Raw genomic sequence first — 18445 nt, forward strand, 5'->3', positions numbered from 1 at the left:
AAATATCGAACATCCAAGTTTGAGTGGTGGAGGGGAGTGAGTACCAACCATCCATGGCTTGAGAAGCCATGGATTCCGGTGAAAGGCGGTTGAAAAGGGGTAGGAGGAGGCTAGGGTTCCGTAGAGTTTTGAGAGAGTTTGAGAGACGAAGGGTTTCAAGGCGGTGGGTCAGGTGAGAATGAGGGAGATTAGGGTAGTCGTTTAGGAGTTAAAAAGGAAAGGGCTAGTTTTGGCCGTTGATCTTGAGTGATCAACAGTCCAGATTTAAGTGGTAGGTAGGGAACGGGTTGGGTTATTTAAAATCGGGTCGTGGGTTGGGTTAAAATTGGAATTGGGTTGGTTTTAATTTGGGCGGAATTGGGGTCAAATTGAGGTTAAAATTGAAAGTAAATGAGGCTGTAATTGAAATAGAAATAAGCTAAATATTAAATAGCTAGTTTTCCCTTTTATTTTATAAAAATAGTAAAATTGATTTTAAAAACAAATTAAAAGTACTGACCCAACTAATAATGCGTAAATATTAATTTAAAAATATTGAAACTAATTTTACAATTATAGAAATGCTATTAATCTTAAAAAAGGCTATAATTGCAATTATATGCAATTTAGTCTTTTAAATACCAAATAAATTTGTAAAAATATAAAAAATTATCTTAACTATATGTTGGTATACATATGGGAATAAAATAAATTATTCACCAAAATTGATGATTTTGGGAATAATTATGGATTTTGTACTGTTAAAATTGATAGTAAATAGATTTAAAAACTTTTCAAAAGATTTGAAAAATACTAAAATACTTGGGTATGCTTATGTATGCATATATATATATTATTTTGAAAGTATTTGTATATAAAAATACATAGGGAAAAAATTGGATATCAACACCGTCGTAGTTCGAACGAGGTCGAACTTATACTTTCGTCGATGGCCTTGGCCATTGGGATGTTGCTTCGAACTGTCGTCGAAGTATAATCCCATTGTAGTTCGAACGAGGTCGAACTCATACTTTCGTTGATGGACTTGGCCACTGGGATATTGCTTCGAACTATCTTCGAAGTAGAATCCTATCGTGGTTCGAACTAGGTCGAACTTGTACTTTTGATGTTGCTTCGAACTGTCGTCGAAGTAGAATCTCGTCATTGTTCAAACAAGGTCGAACTTATACTTTCATCGATGGCCTTGGCCATCAGGATGTTGCTTCGAACTGTCGTCAAAGTAGAATCTCGTCGTAGTTCGAACGATGTCGAACTTATACTTTTGTCGATGGCCTTGACCATTAGGATGTTGCTTCAAACTATAGTCAAAGTAGAATCCCGTCGTAGTTCGAATGAGGTCGAACTCATACTTTCGTCGATGGCCTTGGCCATCGGGATGTTTCTTCGAACTGTCGTCGAAGTAGAATCCCTCGTAGTTTGAACGAGGTCGAACTTATACTTTCTTCGATGGCCTTGGCCATTGGGATGTTGCTTTAAACTCTCGTCAAAGTAGAATCCCGTCGTAGTTCGAACGAGGTCCAACTCATACTTTCATCGATGGCCTTGGCCATTGAGATGTTGCTTCTAACAATCGTCGAAGTAGAATCCTGTCGTAGTTCGAACGAGGTCAAACTCATACTTTCGTCGATGGCCTTGGCCATTGGGATGTTTCTTCGAACTGTTGTCGAAGTAGAATCCCATCGTAGTTCGAACGAGGTCGAACTTATACTTTCGTCGATGGCCTTGGCCATTGGGATGTTGCTTCGAACTATCGTCGAAGTAGAATCCCGTCATAGTTCGAACAAAGTCGAACTCATACTTTCGTTGATGGCCTTGGCCATTGGGTTGTTGCTTCGAACTGTCGTCGAAGTAGAATCCTGTCGTAGTTCGAACAAGGTCGAACTCTTACTTTCGTCGATGGCCTTGGCCATTGGGATGTTGCTTCGAACTGTCGTCAAAGTAGAATCCCGTCGTAGTTCGAACGAGGTCCAACTCATACTTTCGTCGATGGCCTTGGCCATTGAGATGTTGCTTCTAACAATCGTCGAAGTAGAATCCTGTCGTAGTTCGAACGAGGTCGAACTTATACCTTTTGGAGATTTGATCATATTCCCGTAGGAAGACATCACATGTCGATAGTGGAGATCTGGTTCTGCACATATAATGGAGATTTGATTCCATTCATACAATGGACATTTGATTCCGTACACACAATGGAGATTCAATTATCTGTGTAGTCCCTTCATTACTTTGATCAGGAGGTCGTATCGACGGGTCGAGGTAATGAACAGCATGTCGATTCTTAAGGCTACCCCCTTGCTGCCTCGTTAAAAACCTCCCTGGGAAAACCCGATTGGGACAAAACTCGGGTAAGGGAAAAATTTTACGACTTAGGTGACGCCTTCTTTTGGAAGTGGAAATACTTGAGATGAGCGATGTTCCAGTTGTTTTGGAGTAGTTTTCCCCCCATTGTTTCTAGCTGGAACGCTCCTTTGTTTGCTGCTGCTACGATTTTGTATGGTCCATCCCAGTTCGTTCCCAATTTTCCTTCATTAGGGTCTTTTGACGCTTGTGTTTTGGCCTTGAGAACGTAGTCGCCAACTTTGAGTGGTTGCACCTTTGCTTTCTTGTTGTAGTATCTTTCTACTTGCTGCTTCTAGGATACCATTCTTATGTGAGCCATGTATCTTCGTTCTTCAACTTTATCCAGATCTTGTAGCCTACTTTCATCGTTGCCTGTTCCGCTCTTATTGGAGTATCTCAAACTGGGCTCCCGACCTCGATGGGTATAACTGCGTCGGTCCCGTAGACCAGTGAATATGACGTTTCTCCTATGATAGTTTTTGGCATAGTGTGGTATGCCCATAATACTTCTGGTAGTAGTTTAGGCCATAGCCCTTTAGCTTCCTCAAGCTTCTTCTTCAATATGTTCAATATTACTTTATTGGAGGATTCGGCTTGACCATTGGCGGCAGGGTGGTATGGCATGGAGAGTATTCGTTTGATGCGCCACTTTCCGAAAAACTCAGTCGTTCTTTTTCCGACGAACTGAGGTCCGTTGTCGCAGCTAATTTCTTTGGGGATGACAAAACGGCAGATAATATTTTTACATATGAAGGGGATGACCTCTTGCTCGCGTATCTGAGTGTATGCACCTGCTTCCATCCATTTAGAGAAGTAGTCAGTTAAAACCAGAAGGAAACGTACCTTACCTCGTCCTACTGGGAGGTGGCCAACTATGTCCATTCCCCACTTTATGAACGGCCATGGCGAAGTAACGGAATGAAGGAGCTCCCCTGCTTGGTGTATCATAGGGGCATACTTTTGACATTGTTCACATCTCCTGACATAGTCGGCAACTTCTTTTTTCATGGTGGGCTAGTAGTATTCGGTGAGGCATCGGACGAGGGAGGAGTTTCCCGTATGGGCGCCGCAGTGCGCTTCGTGTACTTCTTCTAGTACTCGCCTTGTTCGATGTGGCCCAAGGCATTTAGCTAAGGGGCCGCCGAACATTCTTTTGTAGAGATCGTCGTTTACTAGGTTGTACCAGGCTGCTTGTACCCGGAGTTTTTTTGCTTCTTTTTTGTCTTGCGGGAGCGTTCCATCCTGCAAATAGGCTACAAAGTGGTTACGCCAGTCCTAAGTTAAGTTTATAGAATGTACCTCGACGTGGTCTATTGCGGAATGAAGTAGGGTGACCACGTTTTCCTTGTTGATATTCTTGGTGGTCGCAGCCAGTTTAGCAAGGCCGTCTACTTCGATATTGTGCGCCCTGGGTATTTGGTCGAGCCGGCATTCGTCAAATTCTGGCAGTAGTTTGTGGATTTTTGACTGGTATCTTTGTAGCCTCTACTCCTTGATTTGGAAAGTCTCGGTGACCTGATTTACCACAAGTTGAGAGTCGCAGTGGAGGACGAGTCGTTGAGCGCCATATTTGAGAGCTAACTTCAAACCTGCAATCAAAGCTTCATACCCGGCCTCGTTGTTAGCCATCTCGGGGCATCGTATGGACTGGAGAATTACTTCACCTGTAGGGACTTCGAGGACAAGTCCCAGTCCCGATACCGAGGCATTAGAGGCCCCAGAGGTCGGTACGTGTAGAAGTGTGGAGTGTTTTCTGTTCTACCTCGGGCAATATTTCTGTGCTGAAATCAGCGACGAAGTCTGCGAGCACCTACTACTTGATGGCAGTTCACGGTTGGTATGTTATGTCGTGCTCGCTTAGTTCTATGGCCCATTTGGCTAATTTACCCGATAGTTCGGGTTTGTGTAGGATACCCCTTAGAGGGAAGGTTGTCACCACTATAATGGGGTGACATCGGAAGTACGGTCTAAGCTTCTGTGAAGCTACGACTAGTGCCGGAGCTAGTTTTTTGAGGTGAGGGTACCTCGTCTCGGCATCGATTAAAGTTTTGCTGATATAGTAAATCAGGGATTGTGTACCTTTATTTTCACGTACCAAGACCGTGCTTACCACGACTTCGAAAACTACTAGATACACCAGTAGGCATGCACCTGGGTCTGCTTTAACGAGCAGTGGTGGCAAAGATAGATATGTTTTCAGCTTTCTCAGGGCGTCGATACATTCATCATTCCATTGCAACCCATTATCTTTCCTTAGTACATTGAAGAATTTATGGCATCTATCTGAGGATCGTGAAATGAACCTTGATAGGGTAGTTGTCCGTCCTGTCAATTATTGCACCTGCTTTTTGTTGGTCAGTATTTCTGGTATTGCATTGATGGCCTTGATTTGGTCCGGGTTGACCTCAATTCCCCTTTGTGACACTAGGAAATCGAGGAACTTTCCAAAAGTCACGCCAAAGGCACATTTTTCGAGATTTAGTTTCATTCCGTACTGCCTTAGTATTTCGAAGGCTTCCTTCAGATGACTAATATGATCTTCTTTCTTTGCCGCCTTCACTAGCATGTCATCGATGTAAACCTACATTATCTTACCAAGCTGTTCTTTGAACATTTAGGTGACTAACCTTTGATAAGTGGCCCTTGCATTCTTTAGCCCGAATGACATCACCTTATAGCAGTATGTACCTCGGTGAGTGATGAAAGTCGTCTTTTCTTGATCTTCTTCAGCCATTAGAATTTGGTTATAGCCGGAGTATGCATCCAAGAAGTAGCAATTCGTGCCCTGCTGTTGCATCGATAAGTTGGTCGATGTGGGGTAACTGGAAAGAGTCCTTAGGGCATGCTTTGTTCAAATCGGTAAAGTCGACACACATTCGCCACTTCCCATTCTTCTTTTTGACCATGACCACATTGGCAACCCATTGGGGGTATTTCGATTCTCTGATGGAACCGTTGGCGAGTAATTTATCAACTTCTTCGCTGACCGCCTCATTGATTGCGGCATTGAACTTCCTCCTCATTTGTCATATTGGCGGATAAAGTGGATCGACATTTAGCTTGTGTGTGGCGATATCCCTTGGTATTCCTGGCATATATGAGTGGGAAAAAGCAAATAAATCGGCGTTGTTAGTTAAAAACTCACGATACTCACCTGGCTCCGAGAGGTTGTGTCCAACATAGGCCTTTTTTGTACAGTCGGTGTTATCTAACTAGACCGGATCAAGGTCCTCCATGGTTGCTCTGCAAGCTTCTACAATGTCAGGATCTTTGATGGCCTCTACTTGTATGTCAGGTTTGGTGCCCGACATGGCTGACTGTTATGCTTCCGCGCTTGCCCCTTTTAGCTGCTTGGTGTGTGTGCAATCTTGGGCGATCCGGTATCATTCTTGGGCAGTGCATGGCTCGCCTTGGACGTTGAATATCCCCCATGGTGTGGGAAATTTGATCACTTGATAGAAGCTTGAGGGGACGGCTCGCATGGCGTGTATCCATGGTCGCCCTATGATGGTGTTGTAGGCATTTTCCTGGTTCATGATGTGAAATGTTGTTTCCAGGGTGACCCCTCCTGCTAGGACAGGTAGCACTATTTCTCCGGATATCCACTCTACTGCATTATTAAAACCCATTAGTGTTATGCAAAGTGGTATTATTTTATTCTCGAGCCTCATTTGCATGAGAACTCGCGGGTGAACAATACACCTGCCGCTTCCGTCATCCACCATGATTCTTTTTACATCGGTGTCAGCGATGCGTAAAGTTATAACCAAAGCATTGTAATGAGGGAAAGACAAACCATTGGTATCTGACTTATCGAAGATGATACTATCATCGAGGTCATCATATCGTTCATGGGCGACTGTCTGTTTGAGTTTGTGAGTGCTAGTGAACTTCACATGGTTGATTACCGTATCATCGCCGCCACCAATGATCATTTGTATGGTACGCACTGGCGATGGTGGCTTTGGAGGTCCTTGAGATGGGTCGCGCCCTCGAGCGAAGTTGGCCCTTTCTTTATCGCTTAGCAGTTCTTTCAAGTACCCCTGGTTTAACATCCTAACTGCTTCTTGCCGCAGACCTATGCAATCTTCGGTCGTGTGTCCTCTTTCTTAGTAGAATTTACAAAGGACGTTCGACCTCCTGGTGCTTGGATACGATTTCATCTTTTGCAGCCACTGCACCTTTATGCCCAGTTTCTCCAGTGCGTACACTATTTCTGAAGGGGAAACACAAAAAGTATGAGCAGATAGTAGTGGAGGCATACCTCTTTTGTTTCGGAGGGGTGCCGTGTGTCGTGGCACGACGTCCGCGTGTCGCGGAGGGGCGGGTTGGATGTACGGATATAAGGCTGATGCCTTTCTCGATTGAAACATGGTGGTTGATCTCTTCGCCCATCGTTACGTCAATCTCTCCTTGTCTCGGTTTGGATCGATGTTAATCACTGAAGCGATCCGTTCAGGTCGTCCTCTTCTGCCCTTACCTCGGCGCAATAGGCATTGTGGATTTCTTCTCATGTGGCAGGAGGGGTACTTCATGAGTCTACTGAGCAGTTTTTTGGTCGCCTTTGTTCCATTCCTGTTAAACCCATTTTGAAAGGCTTCTACTGCCATCCCTTCTGACATGTTCGGTATACTCATTCTTACTTTGTTGAATCGGGCCAGGAAATCCCGACGTCCCTCGCCCGTCGTTTGCCTGACGATAAAGATATCGTTGAACCTAGCCTCGGCCTTCTTCGCTCCTGCATGGGCGGTGGCGAATTTATCCGCCATCTCTTCGAACGCCGATATCGATCGCGCTGGTAGTTGGGAGTACCATGTCAATGCTCCCCCTGTCAAAGTTTTGCCGAACTTTTTTAATAGCACAGACGGTACATGTTCTTTTGACAGATCATTGCCTTTTACTGCAGTAACATAATGGATTAGGTGATCCTCCGGGTCCGTGGTCCCGTCATATATTTTCAAATATGGCGGCATCTTGAAGGTCTTTGGAATAGGATGAGGAGTAGCCCCTTCACTGTATGGTTGTTCGACGAATCGGCCCACGTCGCGTTTTGGTAATAGCTTCGGAGTGCCCGGTATTTTATCGACCCTCTCCTGATGTTCCTTCATTTGGTCGCGGAGTGTTTTGTTCTCATTTTCCATCTCTTCCATTTTCTTTAAGATGGCCATGAGTGCATCGTCACCTGCATTAGTAACAGTGCGGGTGTTACCTGTTCATGTAGCACTTGGCTCGTCGGGGGTATCTGTGGTTTCCGTTGGTGGCACGTCTTCAACATCTCCTTGAGTGGGTTTCTCGAGCATGTTGCTCAAAGCACTCGTTAGCCATTCTTCTAGTAGCCTTTTGACTGCAGGTGAGGCTTCCCCCATCGTGGATGTTGAGGTTCCCCTTTTGCATAAGATCGTTAGATCTCCGTGTGGAAGAGGTGAGATCTCTCTCTCCGGTGTAGCGCTTGATGTTGCATTCTCATTGTCTTCTGTTCCGGTTTCGTTGAGGGACTTCAGGAGATTATTCGAGACATCTGCTACCGCATTTAGCCTCGCTTCCTTTCCCACCATTGTTGGTTTATACGAAGTTTGAAGAAAAGTAAATATCACCTTCAGGGATCTAGATGAGAACTATGGTTTAAGCTATAGAAATCCTCACAGACGGCGCCAAATTTTTTGACTCAAAAGAATTTAAAACTTTTTTAGACAAATCAATCAAAGATGAAGGGGTAAATCGTAGTTGAAGATAATAATCTCTAGAATAATAATAAGTAAAAAGAAGAGAGTTGCCAAGTTTTCGTTTTGTTCGAGGTGGATAAGTTTCCCAGAATTTCGCCCCCTTTACAAGGTCCTGTTTTTCCCCTTATATACTAGAGAGAAAACATTCGAAATTATAAGAAATAAAAATACAAGGAATATTCGACGGAATATTCTTAATGTCTCCTAATGGGCTTACATTTTTACAAGGGTCGTACAGTTTCAACTTTTGCCTTAAGGTCGCCTCCCTCGGGACGCCGATTCGAAGATACTCGGTCGTTGGTCGTACTCATCATAGGTTGAGGTTGGTCAAATTTGGACTCATACAGTTGATAAAAGTGTTATGCGATAGCAAAATACCCAAAAAATGAAAGAGAACATTAATCTACTAAATGGTGTAAGCGAACAACTTTACCAATGTCTTGAAAAAGGATAAATTATTGTAGATTTTAATTTAAGTAATCTCATCTTATATTCCTTAACAGATATTATTTGTATAACTTAGACATGCATGTCATCTCCTAGTTATGCGATGACAGCTTTTACCTTCGTGTTAGACTCCCCTTTTAAAGCCAATAATGTTATATGAACATGGTATATACATTTACATATATATTATATAAATATATTCGGGGTGTAACCGAAAAAGATTTGAGTGCCTAATGTCGAAAGTTGCTTTACAAAGAAATAATTGAATGTGTCATGGCTAAGATGCGTAGAAGCCGTCAGTCCTCCAAGGTCAACGGTTTATAGCCTGTTTAGCCAAGCTTCTCAAGGGAAAAAAGTGTTTTTTTTCCCAAAAGCACTTTTTTTTTTAATTTGAGGTGTTTGACCAAGCTTATTTGGGGAAAAAAAGTGTTTTTGGGAAGACGCAGAAGCAGTTTCAGAGAAGCAGAAAAAAGTAGTTTCTTTCCAAAAGCAGAAGCAGAAGCAGTTTTGGCTTTTCTTCTTACCTAAAATACCCTTAACAAAATATAGTATATACCAAAATAACCCTTAAACCTAATACTTAGGATATTAATTTATAAATATTTCTTCTTATTTTTAGGAAAACTTTCTAATATATAGTGACTTTAGGGGTGAATGCTTTTATATTTGTTGAAGGAATTTTAATATATTTAACTTATATTAAAAGAATTAAGTACTTTTAAATTTTATTTTCATATTTTACTTAAATAAAATGAATTTTTTTAATTATTGCATGTAATAACAAAATTTTGATATTATTTATTTACTTATAATATTAATTATTAAGTAAATATATTCATGTCCTTATTCGTAATTTGACACTTAAAAGCACTTTCTAAAAAGCTTGGCCAAACACCTTAGATTTTCAAATAAGTACTTTTTTTATTAACCAAAAAATAATTTTAGCCTCCTAAAAACTTAGTCAAACATGCTCTTAGAGTCTGTTTGGAAAGTCACCCTGTAATTGGAATTGATGCAATTACTAGGGTAGTAATTACACAGCCTAGTAATTACATAGTTGTGTAATTACGACGACTTATTTGTTTGTCATAGTGTAATTACAGTGTAATTACAAGTTTACTGTTTGGTTGCACAAGTGTAATTACACTGTTAGATTAAATTTTAAATTAAGTACTTATCAAAAATTAAAAGTTAATAATAAATATATGCCTATAAATTTTTATAAGTGTAATTGACATTATATTTGGTATTTAAGATGTATATTTTTTCGTGAATATACATTAATTAGTAATCATATATTTATAACTAATATTGTAAAAATAATATTATATATATATATATATATTAAATTAATAATATTTAGTTTAAATACTTGCAAAAACTAAAAATATATGTTTTGTAAGAACATCATGGAATTCATGTTTGATTAAATAAATTAATATTCATAAATATAGTGTCATAACATTATTCAAATGTTTAACAAAACTAATCTATCAATTCCAACTAAAAAATGAACAACATGCAATGTGAGCTAATACTGCTAAAATAAGTAAATTGGAACCATGAGTGTAACACAATTTCAAAATTCAAAAAAAAATAATTGTTTAACATATGTCAAATTCCAACATAATATTAGTAAGTCCCACTGCAACTTAAGATTAGGAAACATGACAAGTCTATAACCACATTCAACAACGAAATTTCACTTTAGTTTCATCACTCATTATATGTGTCACCCCTCCTTTTTACACACCCGAAGGTAGTACAAGGGAGTTTTTCCAATTAAAGTGACATTATTCGAAATGTGATTATTTATTCAATTCAGAGTCGCCACTTGGAATATTTTAATTGGTGTTCCAAGTAACCAGTTCAAATCCCGAATCGAGAAAAAGATTGACTCTGTATTATAATCCGCGAACACAGAAATCCGGGTAAGGAATTCTGTTAACCCGGGAGAAGGTGTTAGGCATTCCCGGATTCTGTGGTTCTAGCACGGTCGCTCAACTGTTATATTTGGCCTAGATACTTGATTTTAATATATGTTTTAGCCTATGGTTCAATTTTAACTTTAAAACCGCTTTTATTTATTATTTTTAGAAAAGATTCAACGTCATCTAAAACACGTCTTGAACCACGTCACATAAATGCACTCGTGGTTCACGACACATTCTGTTTAACCTTATTGAAAATTGGATTTGGGTCACATAAATGCACACCCGAATTTAGGAAGATAACTTTTAAAAATAACGCACTTAAAGCAAACTACGAAGTTCATTGTAAATGGTTTCCCTAGACACTGTTAAAATAGTGCCTATAACAAACAATTTCCTCCAGTTAACTCTGAACAACAAAACAACAATTATTAGCCGGAAGAATTTCCTCATCTTATTTAACAAAACTAACTCTCCTGCCTATACTATAAATATCCAACCATGTTAATGAAATGCTATGTACGTTAAAGTAAATCTGATTTTCAATCCAATTAGTACCTCTGTCTAGTTTCTTTGCATCGTCATGAAATATAAAGCCAATTGAGTCATTGTAATCCAGAAATTATGCACTACAAACTCATTCAAACAGGGATTTGCTAGGAAAAAAGACACAAAGGGAACATAACATAATACTAAACGACACAAAATTAAACAAAATTTCAGAAAAACGCTAACAACGCAAGCCAAACAAGAATATTAACCAAACGATTCATCAAACATGAAGAGTAGTACTTCTGAACATACTAGCCGGCGACAGAATCAGCACCGGAGACTCGACGCGACAACCTCGAAAGGGCTTCGGCCAAAAACCAATAGAAACGATCATCGATATTCAATCGGAAAACTCGGGACTCGCCGGAACCACGACGACACTCAACAACGGGCCTCATCGTGAATTCCAATCGCTCAACAAACTCCGTTCATGGAGAAATGAAAATCTGAAATTAGGGAGATGAAACAAAATGTTTTATGCGCTCTATTTTGTTGTTGTCTTGTGAGTTTTACATCAAGGAAATCTCAAAGTATGTAGGTTCTTGTGTGTGTGTAGAGATCCGCTGGATGGCTTTTGTTTAGCCGCTGTTAGTTCTCGATGGAGAAGATGAAGTCCAGGTCCAAAATGGCGGATCGTCTGCTTCAGGTTTTGGTCGTTGTTTGGGTGTAACGAGGAGTTCGCCGCTGGTGGGGAGCGGAGAGTCCGGCGCGAGCTATGGAGATGGAGCTAAGTTCTAGGGCTTTGTGGTGTTCTCCATGAAGAAGATCCAGAAGTTACGCTGGGGGGCGCTTGGAGAAGACGACGCGCGCGGGGGGGGGGGGGGGGGTCGTGAAAGCGGCGTTGTAGCTTTTGCAGAGTGTCTCCTTTCTTTAGATTTTTAGGTGTCCTCCTCTTTTAATTTAGGGATTAGGTACTATTATATAGAGGTAGGGATTAGGTTAGGGGTATGGGCCTAGGAATTATGGGCTATGTCCAAAATTAGGCATAAAAATAGGTTGCTCAAGCCCAAGTTTTATTCTTTCACTGCGAACAAGATTAAAAATGCGATCTCATTTATTAATTAATCCTACTTAAGTAAAATAAATTGTTAAAATAAGATTGACCGTTAAAATAAACTATTATTTTTTTTGGTATTTTTCAAGATTAAAAATGACTACAAAAATATTAATGAAACTATTTTTTTGTAATTTTTATTTTCCTGTAATAAAATAAAGTAAAAGAGTCAAATTAATTAAAATAGCTATATTAGGCCTAAATTAAATATTTACATTCTAAAATATAAAAAATCTTGGGGAGGGTCAAAAATCACATGTCTACAGTTGCCCCTCTTTGACTGGAAACACGAAGAGTTTTCAGACAAAGAATGACTAGACAGGTTTTTTGACCCGACCCTTATTTAAGGAGACCAAAAACTAAGAGAAATGAGAATGTGACCGAGCCCTGGTATCTGAGCTGCCTACATATCCTTGGCTATAAAGGAATCAAGCCACGTGTAGTTGAGAAGTGAATGAAGTGATAGAGTATACTGAGGTGGAGAGCCGGTCGAGGTGCCGTTCCTCTGAGGTTCCGGTCCGCGGTCCCGTTATTACATCATAATCAAAAAATGAAAAAGACTAACTAAGCCTATCAGCTACGAGTTACAAGATTCCTATCATGAGTCTTCTGAAGCTTGATCTTAAGTCTTGGTTGGTTCTTCATGCGGACCCTGATCTGAATCTTGATGCTTGTTAGCTGCAGGTGTTGGTTCAATCTTCTTCAGCTTTTCAAACCAAGACGGGACATGCAGAGCTTGTGACCTGAGCTCTGTCTTGAGCAGCTCACATCTTTCATCAACTTCTGCATTTGGATTCACTTGTTGTCTTTCTTTTTGTTTGTTTTTCATTCTGGATTGTGACTAACTTCTGTTGATCATCAAAGACTGCTGACTCGCATTCTTGACGCGAGCTTCTTTTGTTGCTGACCTGAATTGCATTCTAACATGAATTGTCTTCTTTTGAGACTTGAACTCCTTTACCTTGAAACTCAAACTGTTTTCCCTAACACCTTAAACCATTTTCCCTTGAAACTTGAACTGTCTTCCTTCAAAACTGTTTTCCCTTGAAACTTGAGTTGTCTTCCTTCAAAACTGCTTTCCTTTAAAACTTGAGTTGTCTTACCTTGTTCTCCAGGTGGGAGCCTAATTACAACAAAACAGACAAAACAAAAGAAATTTTCCTGCCTCGGTTTGATATTGGGAACATCTGTGAGTGTTAACAAAACTATAAATCACCCGCGCTGGTGATGAAGGATGCAATGATGAGAGTAAAATTAATGACTCGACTAGGATGTGCGTCCCCTAAACGTGATTGAGCTTGCGAAAAACTATAAACTAAGCTTGACTAAAGTAAAAACTGACCCTATTCTCCAGGCGGGGCCCCATGACTTCAAGAAAACTAAAAATTGACCCTTTTTTTTCAAATCCAGACTTCCCTTCTTCTTTTTTTCGAATTCAGACTTCCCTCTTTTTAATTATTATCCTAGGAGAAAATTCATCGGACTAGGTTTTCTATCTTAGGAGAAAGATTCATCAGACTAAGATTTTGATCCTAGGAGAAAGTTCATCAGACTAGGTCTTTTTTCGGTATCTTAGGAGAAAGATTCATCAAACTAAGATTTATATCCTAGGAGAAAGTTCATCAGACTAGGTCTTCTATCTTAGGAGAAAAATTCATCAGACTAAGATTTTGATCCTAGGAGAAAATTCATCAGACTAGGTCTCTTTTTTTTCCGGGATCTTAGGAGAAAGATTTATCAGACTAACATTTCTATCTTAGGAGAAAATTCATCAGACTATGCCCTTTTTTTTTGGTATCTTAGGAGAAAGATTCATCAGACTAAGATTTTGATCCTTTGAGAAAGTTCATAAGACTACGTTTTCTATCTTAGGAGAAAGATTCATCAGACTAAGATTTTGATCCTAGGAGAAAGTTCATCAGACTAGGTTTTCTTATCTTAGGAGAAAGATTCATCAGACTAAGACGTTTATCCTAGGAGAAAATTCATCAGACTAGGTTTTCTATCTTAGGAGAAAGATTCATCAGACTAAGATTTTTATTGGAAGGAAAATCCATCAGACTAGGACTTTTTATCCTAGGAGGAAAAATGTGAAGATCAATGGCAAGATTTTATGCACAATAGCAAGACAAATAAAGGCAAAGATTTGAGAAACTTCCTGTTGTCAGCTCTTTTTTTTTTTTTTCTTCTCTTTTTTTTGTTTGTTTTTTTTTCTTCTTTTTTTTTTCTTTTTTTTTTGAACCACTTTCCTTGCACTGCTTTGTTCCTGTTTCACACAAAGAAAAAATTGTCAGTTTTGAAAATGGTGGTCGGTTTGTGGCCTTGAGTCTTGGGCAGCTTGGCTTCTGCTCAATCAGCTTGAGTCGGTTTCAAGAGACTTTTGTTCTGCACCAACTCTGATTGTTTCACACCCAGTACCGTTTGTATTTGTAGCTCAAACAACCTTATCCCAACTGGAGATCTTTGCTTAGGTGACCTTTTTCGATATCTTGAATGACTTCCTGCTTTTGAGCAATTTGTCTGTCAGAGAGAATCACCAGTTATCTTTGCTTGCGCCAAGTAGGCTGACAAGAGTCTTTTTGGGGGAGCCTTTGCATGAATCCTCAAGGCATGTTGACAGTAACAACTGAGTGTGCTGGCCAAATTTACTTTATGCAACTGAAAAGCTGGTAGCAGATTTTGAAATCTTTTCTTGCTTGTTTTGACAAGGACTGACTCAGAGTGGAGGACACAATGGTGCAAGAAACAAGTATTAACAAGAAATGCCCCTGTCGGAAGGACAGAAGGTAGAATTTTTTTTCTTTTTCTTTTTAATAACTAGCCTTAATGATCATGACATGCATTTTGAATTCAACGACCTGATCTATCAAACTAATCCAATATTTCCTTTTACCATTCTTATGATCTTTGAAGTCGGGCCTATCCGTGCCAATCCTTTGCATCAGCTTCACGACTCACTTTCGACTAATGGTGCCCCGAGGAATTTTCACCAACAAGCCTCTCTCATTTATTCATCTCTACTTACCGTCGCCTTACTATGCCCGTGAGGGTTTTCACTAGTAAGACTCTTTCATTTTTCTTTTTCTTTTTCTTACTTTTTGTGAGTAACTTGACAGTGTTATATGTCATGTGACAATCGTTGCTCATTGCATGCTTCTCTTGGCATTCTTGAAGGCATATTGGGAGGTCTTTATTTGGAAGGTTTTTGGATAGGGTTGGACGAAAGGCCGACATGAGGCTCAAAACAGACTAAAGATGACGGAGTTGTATACTTACAACTTTTGGAATCGACTCTTTTAAAAATGAAATAAAATCTTTGCCCTAGTTTTAGATACTGAGGGTTTTTTGATTTTTCTATTTTTCTTTTTCTTTTTCTTCTAAACTCTTATTTGGTTGGACCGAACTGTGAGGCTGCCTACGTATCCTTTTTTTTAAGGAATCAGGTCGAACGTAGTTCAAACATCTGACCTAACTAATTTTCTCATTTTTCTTTATGTTTTTTCTTTTTTTTTTCTTTTCTTTTCTTTTTTCTATCTTTTTTTTTTCAAAACAAGTTGCCCCAGCTTCTATATTTTTTTAGGGCATGGACCTTTGACAATTCTTCTTCTTTTTTTCTATTTTTTTTACTTTCTAAGAGTTGCCCCAGTTTGTACTTTTGGGGAATGGACTTCTCTTTTTCATCATTTTTTTCATTTTTATTGGAATTTTAACTCTAAACTTGATTCCAAAAGAGGGTGGTAAAAGAAAATAACACGGGCTCAAAAGGGGTAACAAAGGGTATAAAGTGTTTGGATAACATAAAAAATGCCTTCGTCATTCCAATCTTCAAACTATGCCAAGTACAAACAAATACAATTTAACCAAAGAAAATCATACATAGTGTCTCTTGACTGCATCGGAATTGATGGCCATCTCTATACACTTGCCTTCTATATCTATTAAATACAAAGCACCATTTGACAACACTCTAGTTACGATGAACGGCCCCTGCCAGTTTGGAGTGAACTTGCCTTTGGCCTCAGCCTGATGTGGAAGGATACGTCTCAACACTTGCTGACCCACTTCAAACTTCCGTGGACGCACCTTCTTATTATATGCTCTTGCCATTCTCTGTTGATACAATTGGCCATGACATACAGCTGCTAATATCTTCTCATCGATCAAACTCAATTGTTCCAGGCGGGTTTTGACCCACTCATCATCATTGATTTCAGCCTTCGCGACAATTCGAAGGGATGGGATTTCCACTTCTGCGGGTATCACTGCTTCGGTGCCGTACACCAGCAAATACGGAGTTGCCCCTACTGAAGTACGAACATTAGTGCGATAACCCAGCAATGCAAAAGGCAGCTTTTCATGCCACTGTCTAGAACCCTTCATCATTTTCCGAAGTATCTTCTTTATATTCTTGTTGGCCTCTTCAACTGCTCCGTTTGCCTTGGGGCGGTAAGGGGTGGAATTACGATGTGTAATCTTGAACTGCTGACATACCTCTTTCATCTGATGACTATTGAGATTAGCCCCATTGTCTGCAGTGATCACCTTTGGTATCCCAAACCGACAAATGATATTTGAGTGCACAAAATCAACCACCGCTTTCTTATTTACAGACTTGAACGTTTTAGCCTCTACCTACTTGGTGAAATAGTCGATGGCCACTAGAATGAACCTTTGCCCATTTGATGCTGATGGCTCAATTGGCCCAATGACATTCATGCCCTACGCAACAAAAGGCCACGGTGCAGACATTGTGTGTAATTCAGATGGTGGAGAATGAATCAAATCTCCGTGCACTTGGCATTGATGACACTTGTGCACGAAATTAATACAATCTCGCTCCATAGTGAGCCAATAATAACTTACTCGGAGAATCTTCTTTGCCAGCACGTATCCACTCATATGCAGTCTACAGACTCCAGAATGTACCTTGGTCATGATAGCTGTGGCCTGTCTAGCATATATGCATCTCAATAATCAAAAGATCTGGAGTCCTTTTGTACAAAACCCCTCCGCTGAAGAAAAATCTGCTCGCCAACCGATGAATTATTCTCTTTTGATCACCTATGGCTTGTACCGGATACACCCCCATCCCGATATATTCCTTGATATCGTGAAACTAAGGCTCACCATCAAGTTCTTCTTCTACCACATTACAGTAAGCATGTTGATCATGGACCTGAATATGCAACGGGTAAACATAAGCCTTATCCGGGTGATGTAACATTGACGCCAAGGTAGCCAAAACATCAACAACCTTATTATGGATCCTTGGAATATGCCTAAACTCTACTGATTGAACCGTTGACAAATATCATGCAAACATTGTCGGTACGGTATGAGTTTCAAATCTCGTATTTCCCATTCCCCTTAAATCTGGTGCACCAGAAGGTACAAGTCCCCCAAGACTAAGACTTCCTGGACACCCATGTCTGCAGCCAACCTCAAACCCAAAATACATGCCTCGTACTCAACCATGTTGTTAGTGCAATAGAAACGAAGCTGAGCCATAACAGGGTAGTGATGCCTTGTTTCAGAAATGAGTACAACCCCTATCCCGATGCCTTTCATGTTAGCAGCTCCATCAAAGAAAAGTTTCCAACCTGGCTCTCCAACTGGTTTCAACTCATCAATGTGCATCACCTCTTCATCAGGGAAGTAGGTCTTCAACGACTCATATTCTTCATCCACCGGATTCTCGGCCAAATAGTCGGTCAATGCCTGGGCTTTCATTGCAGTTCGGGTCACATAGACAATGTCGAATTCTGTGAGCAAAATCTGCCACTTTGCGAGCCTTCCTGTGGGCATAGGCTTATAAAATATATACTTTAATGGATCCAAACGAGAGATGAGGTAAGTAGTGTAAGATGACAAATAATGCTTCAACTTTTGTGCCACCCAAGTTAGGGCGCAACATGTCCTTTCCAGGTGAGTGTACTTAACCTCGTAAGATGTGAACTTCTTGCTGAGATAATAGATGGCCTGCTCCTTCCTGCCAGTGATGTCATGCTGACCCATCACACAACGAAACAAATTGTCTAAAACCGTCAAATACAAAATCAAAGGTCTCCCTAGTTCTGGTGAGACCAACACAGGTGGGTTTGAAAAGTACCCCTTTATCTTATCAAATGTTTCTTGACACTTATTTGTCCATTTGACCGCATCATCCTTCTTCAACAGTTTGAAGATAGGCTCACAAGTTGTCGTAAGCTGAGCAATAAACCTGCTGATGTAATTCAACCTCCCTAATAGACTTATCACCTCAGTTTTGTTCCTTGGGGGTGGAAACTCTTGGATAGCTTTGATCTTTGATGGGTCCAATTCAATACCTCGACGGCTGACTATGAATCCTAACAATTTTCCAGATGGCACCCCAAATGGGCATTTTACAGGATTTA

At 40.2% G+C, this 18445-nt stretch overlaps 1 protein-coding gene across 1 annotated transcript; it reads right to left on the reverse strand.

The window, feature by feature from the left end:
• Positions 1-5726: 5726 nt before the first annotated feature.
• On the reverse strand, positions 5727-6398 carry LOC138877487 (uncharacterized). Its single transcript, XM_070157098.1, has one exon. The coding sequence runs from the start codon at positions 6396-6398 to the stop codon at positions 5727-5729; it is 672 nt and encodes a 223-aa protein (XP_070013199.1).
• Positions 6399-18445: the final 12047 nt, after the last annotated feature.

Source organism: Nicotiana sylvestris, chromosome 9 (assembly GCF_000393655.2).
Source record: "Nicotiana sylvestris chromosome 9, ASM39365v2, whole genome shotgun sequence".
In the NCBI taxonomy this organism is placed as follows: Eukaryota; Viridiplantae; Streptophyta; class Magnoliopsida; order Solanales; family Solanaceae; genus Nicotiana; species Nicotiana sylvestris.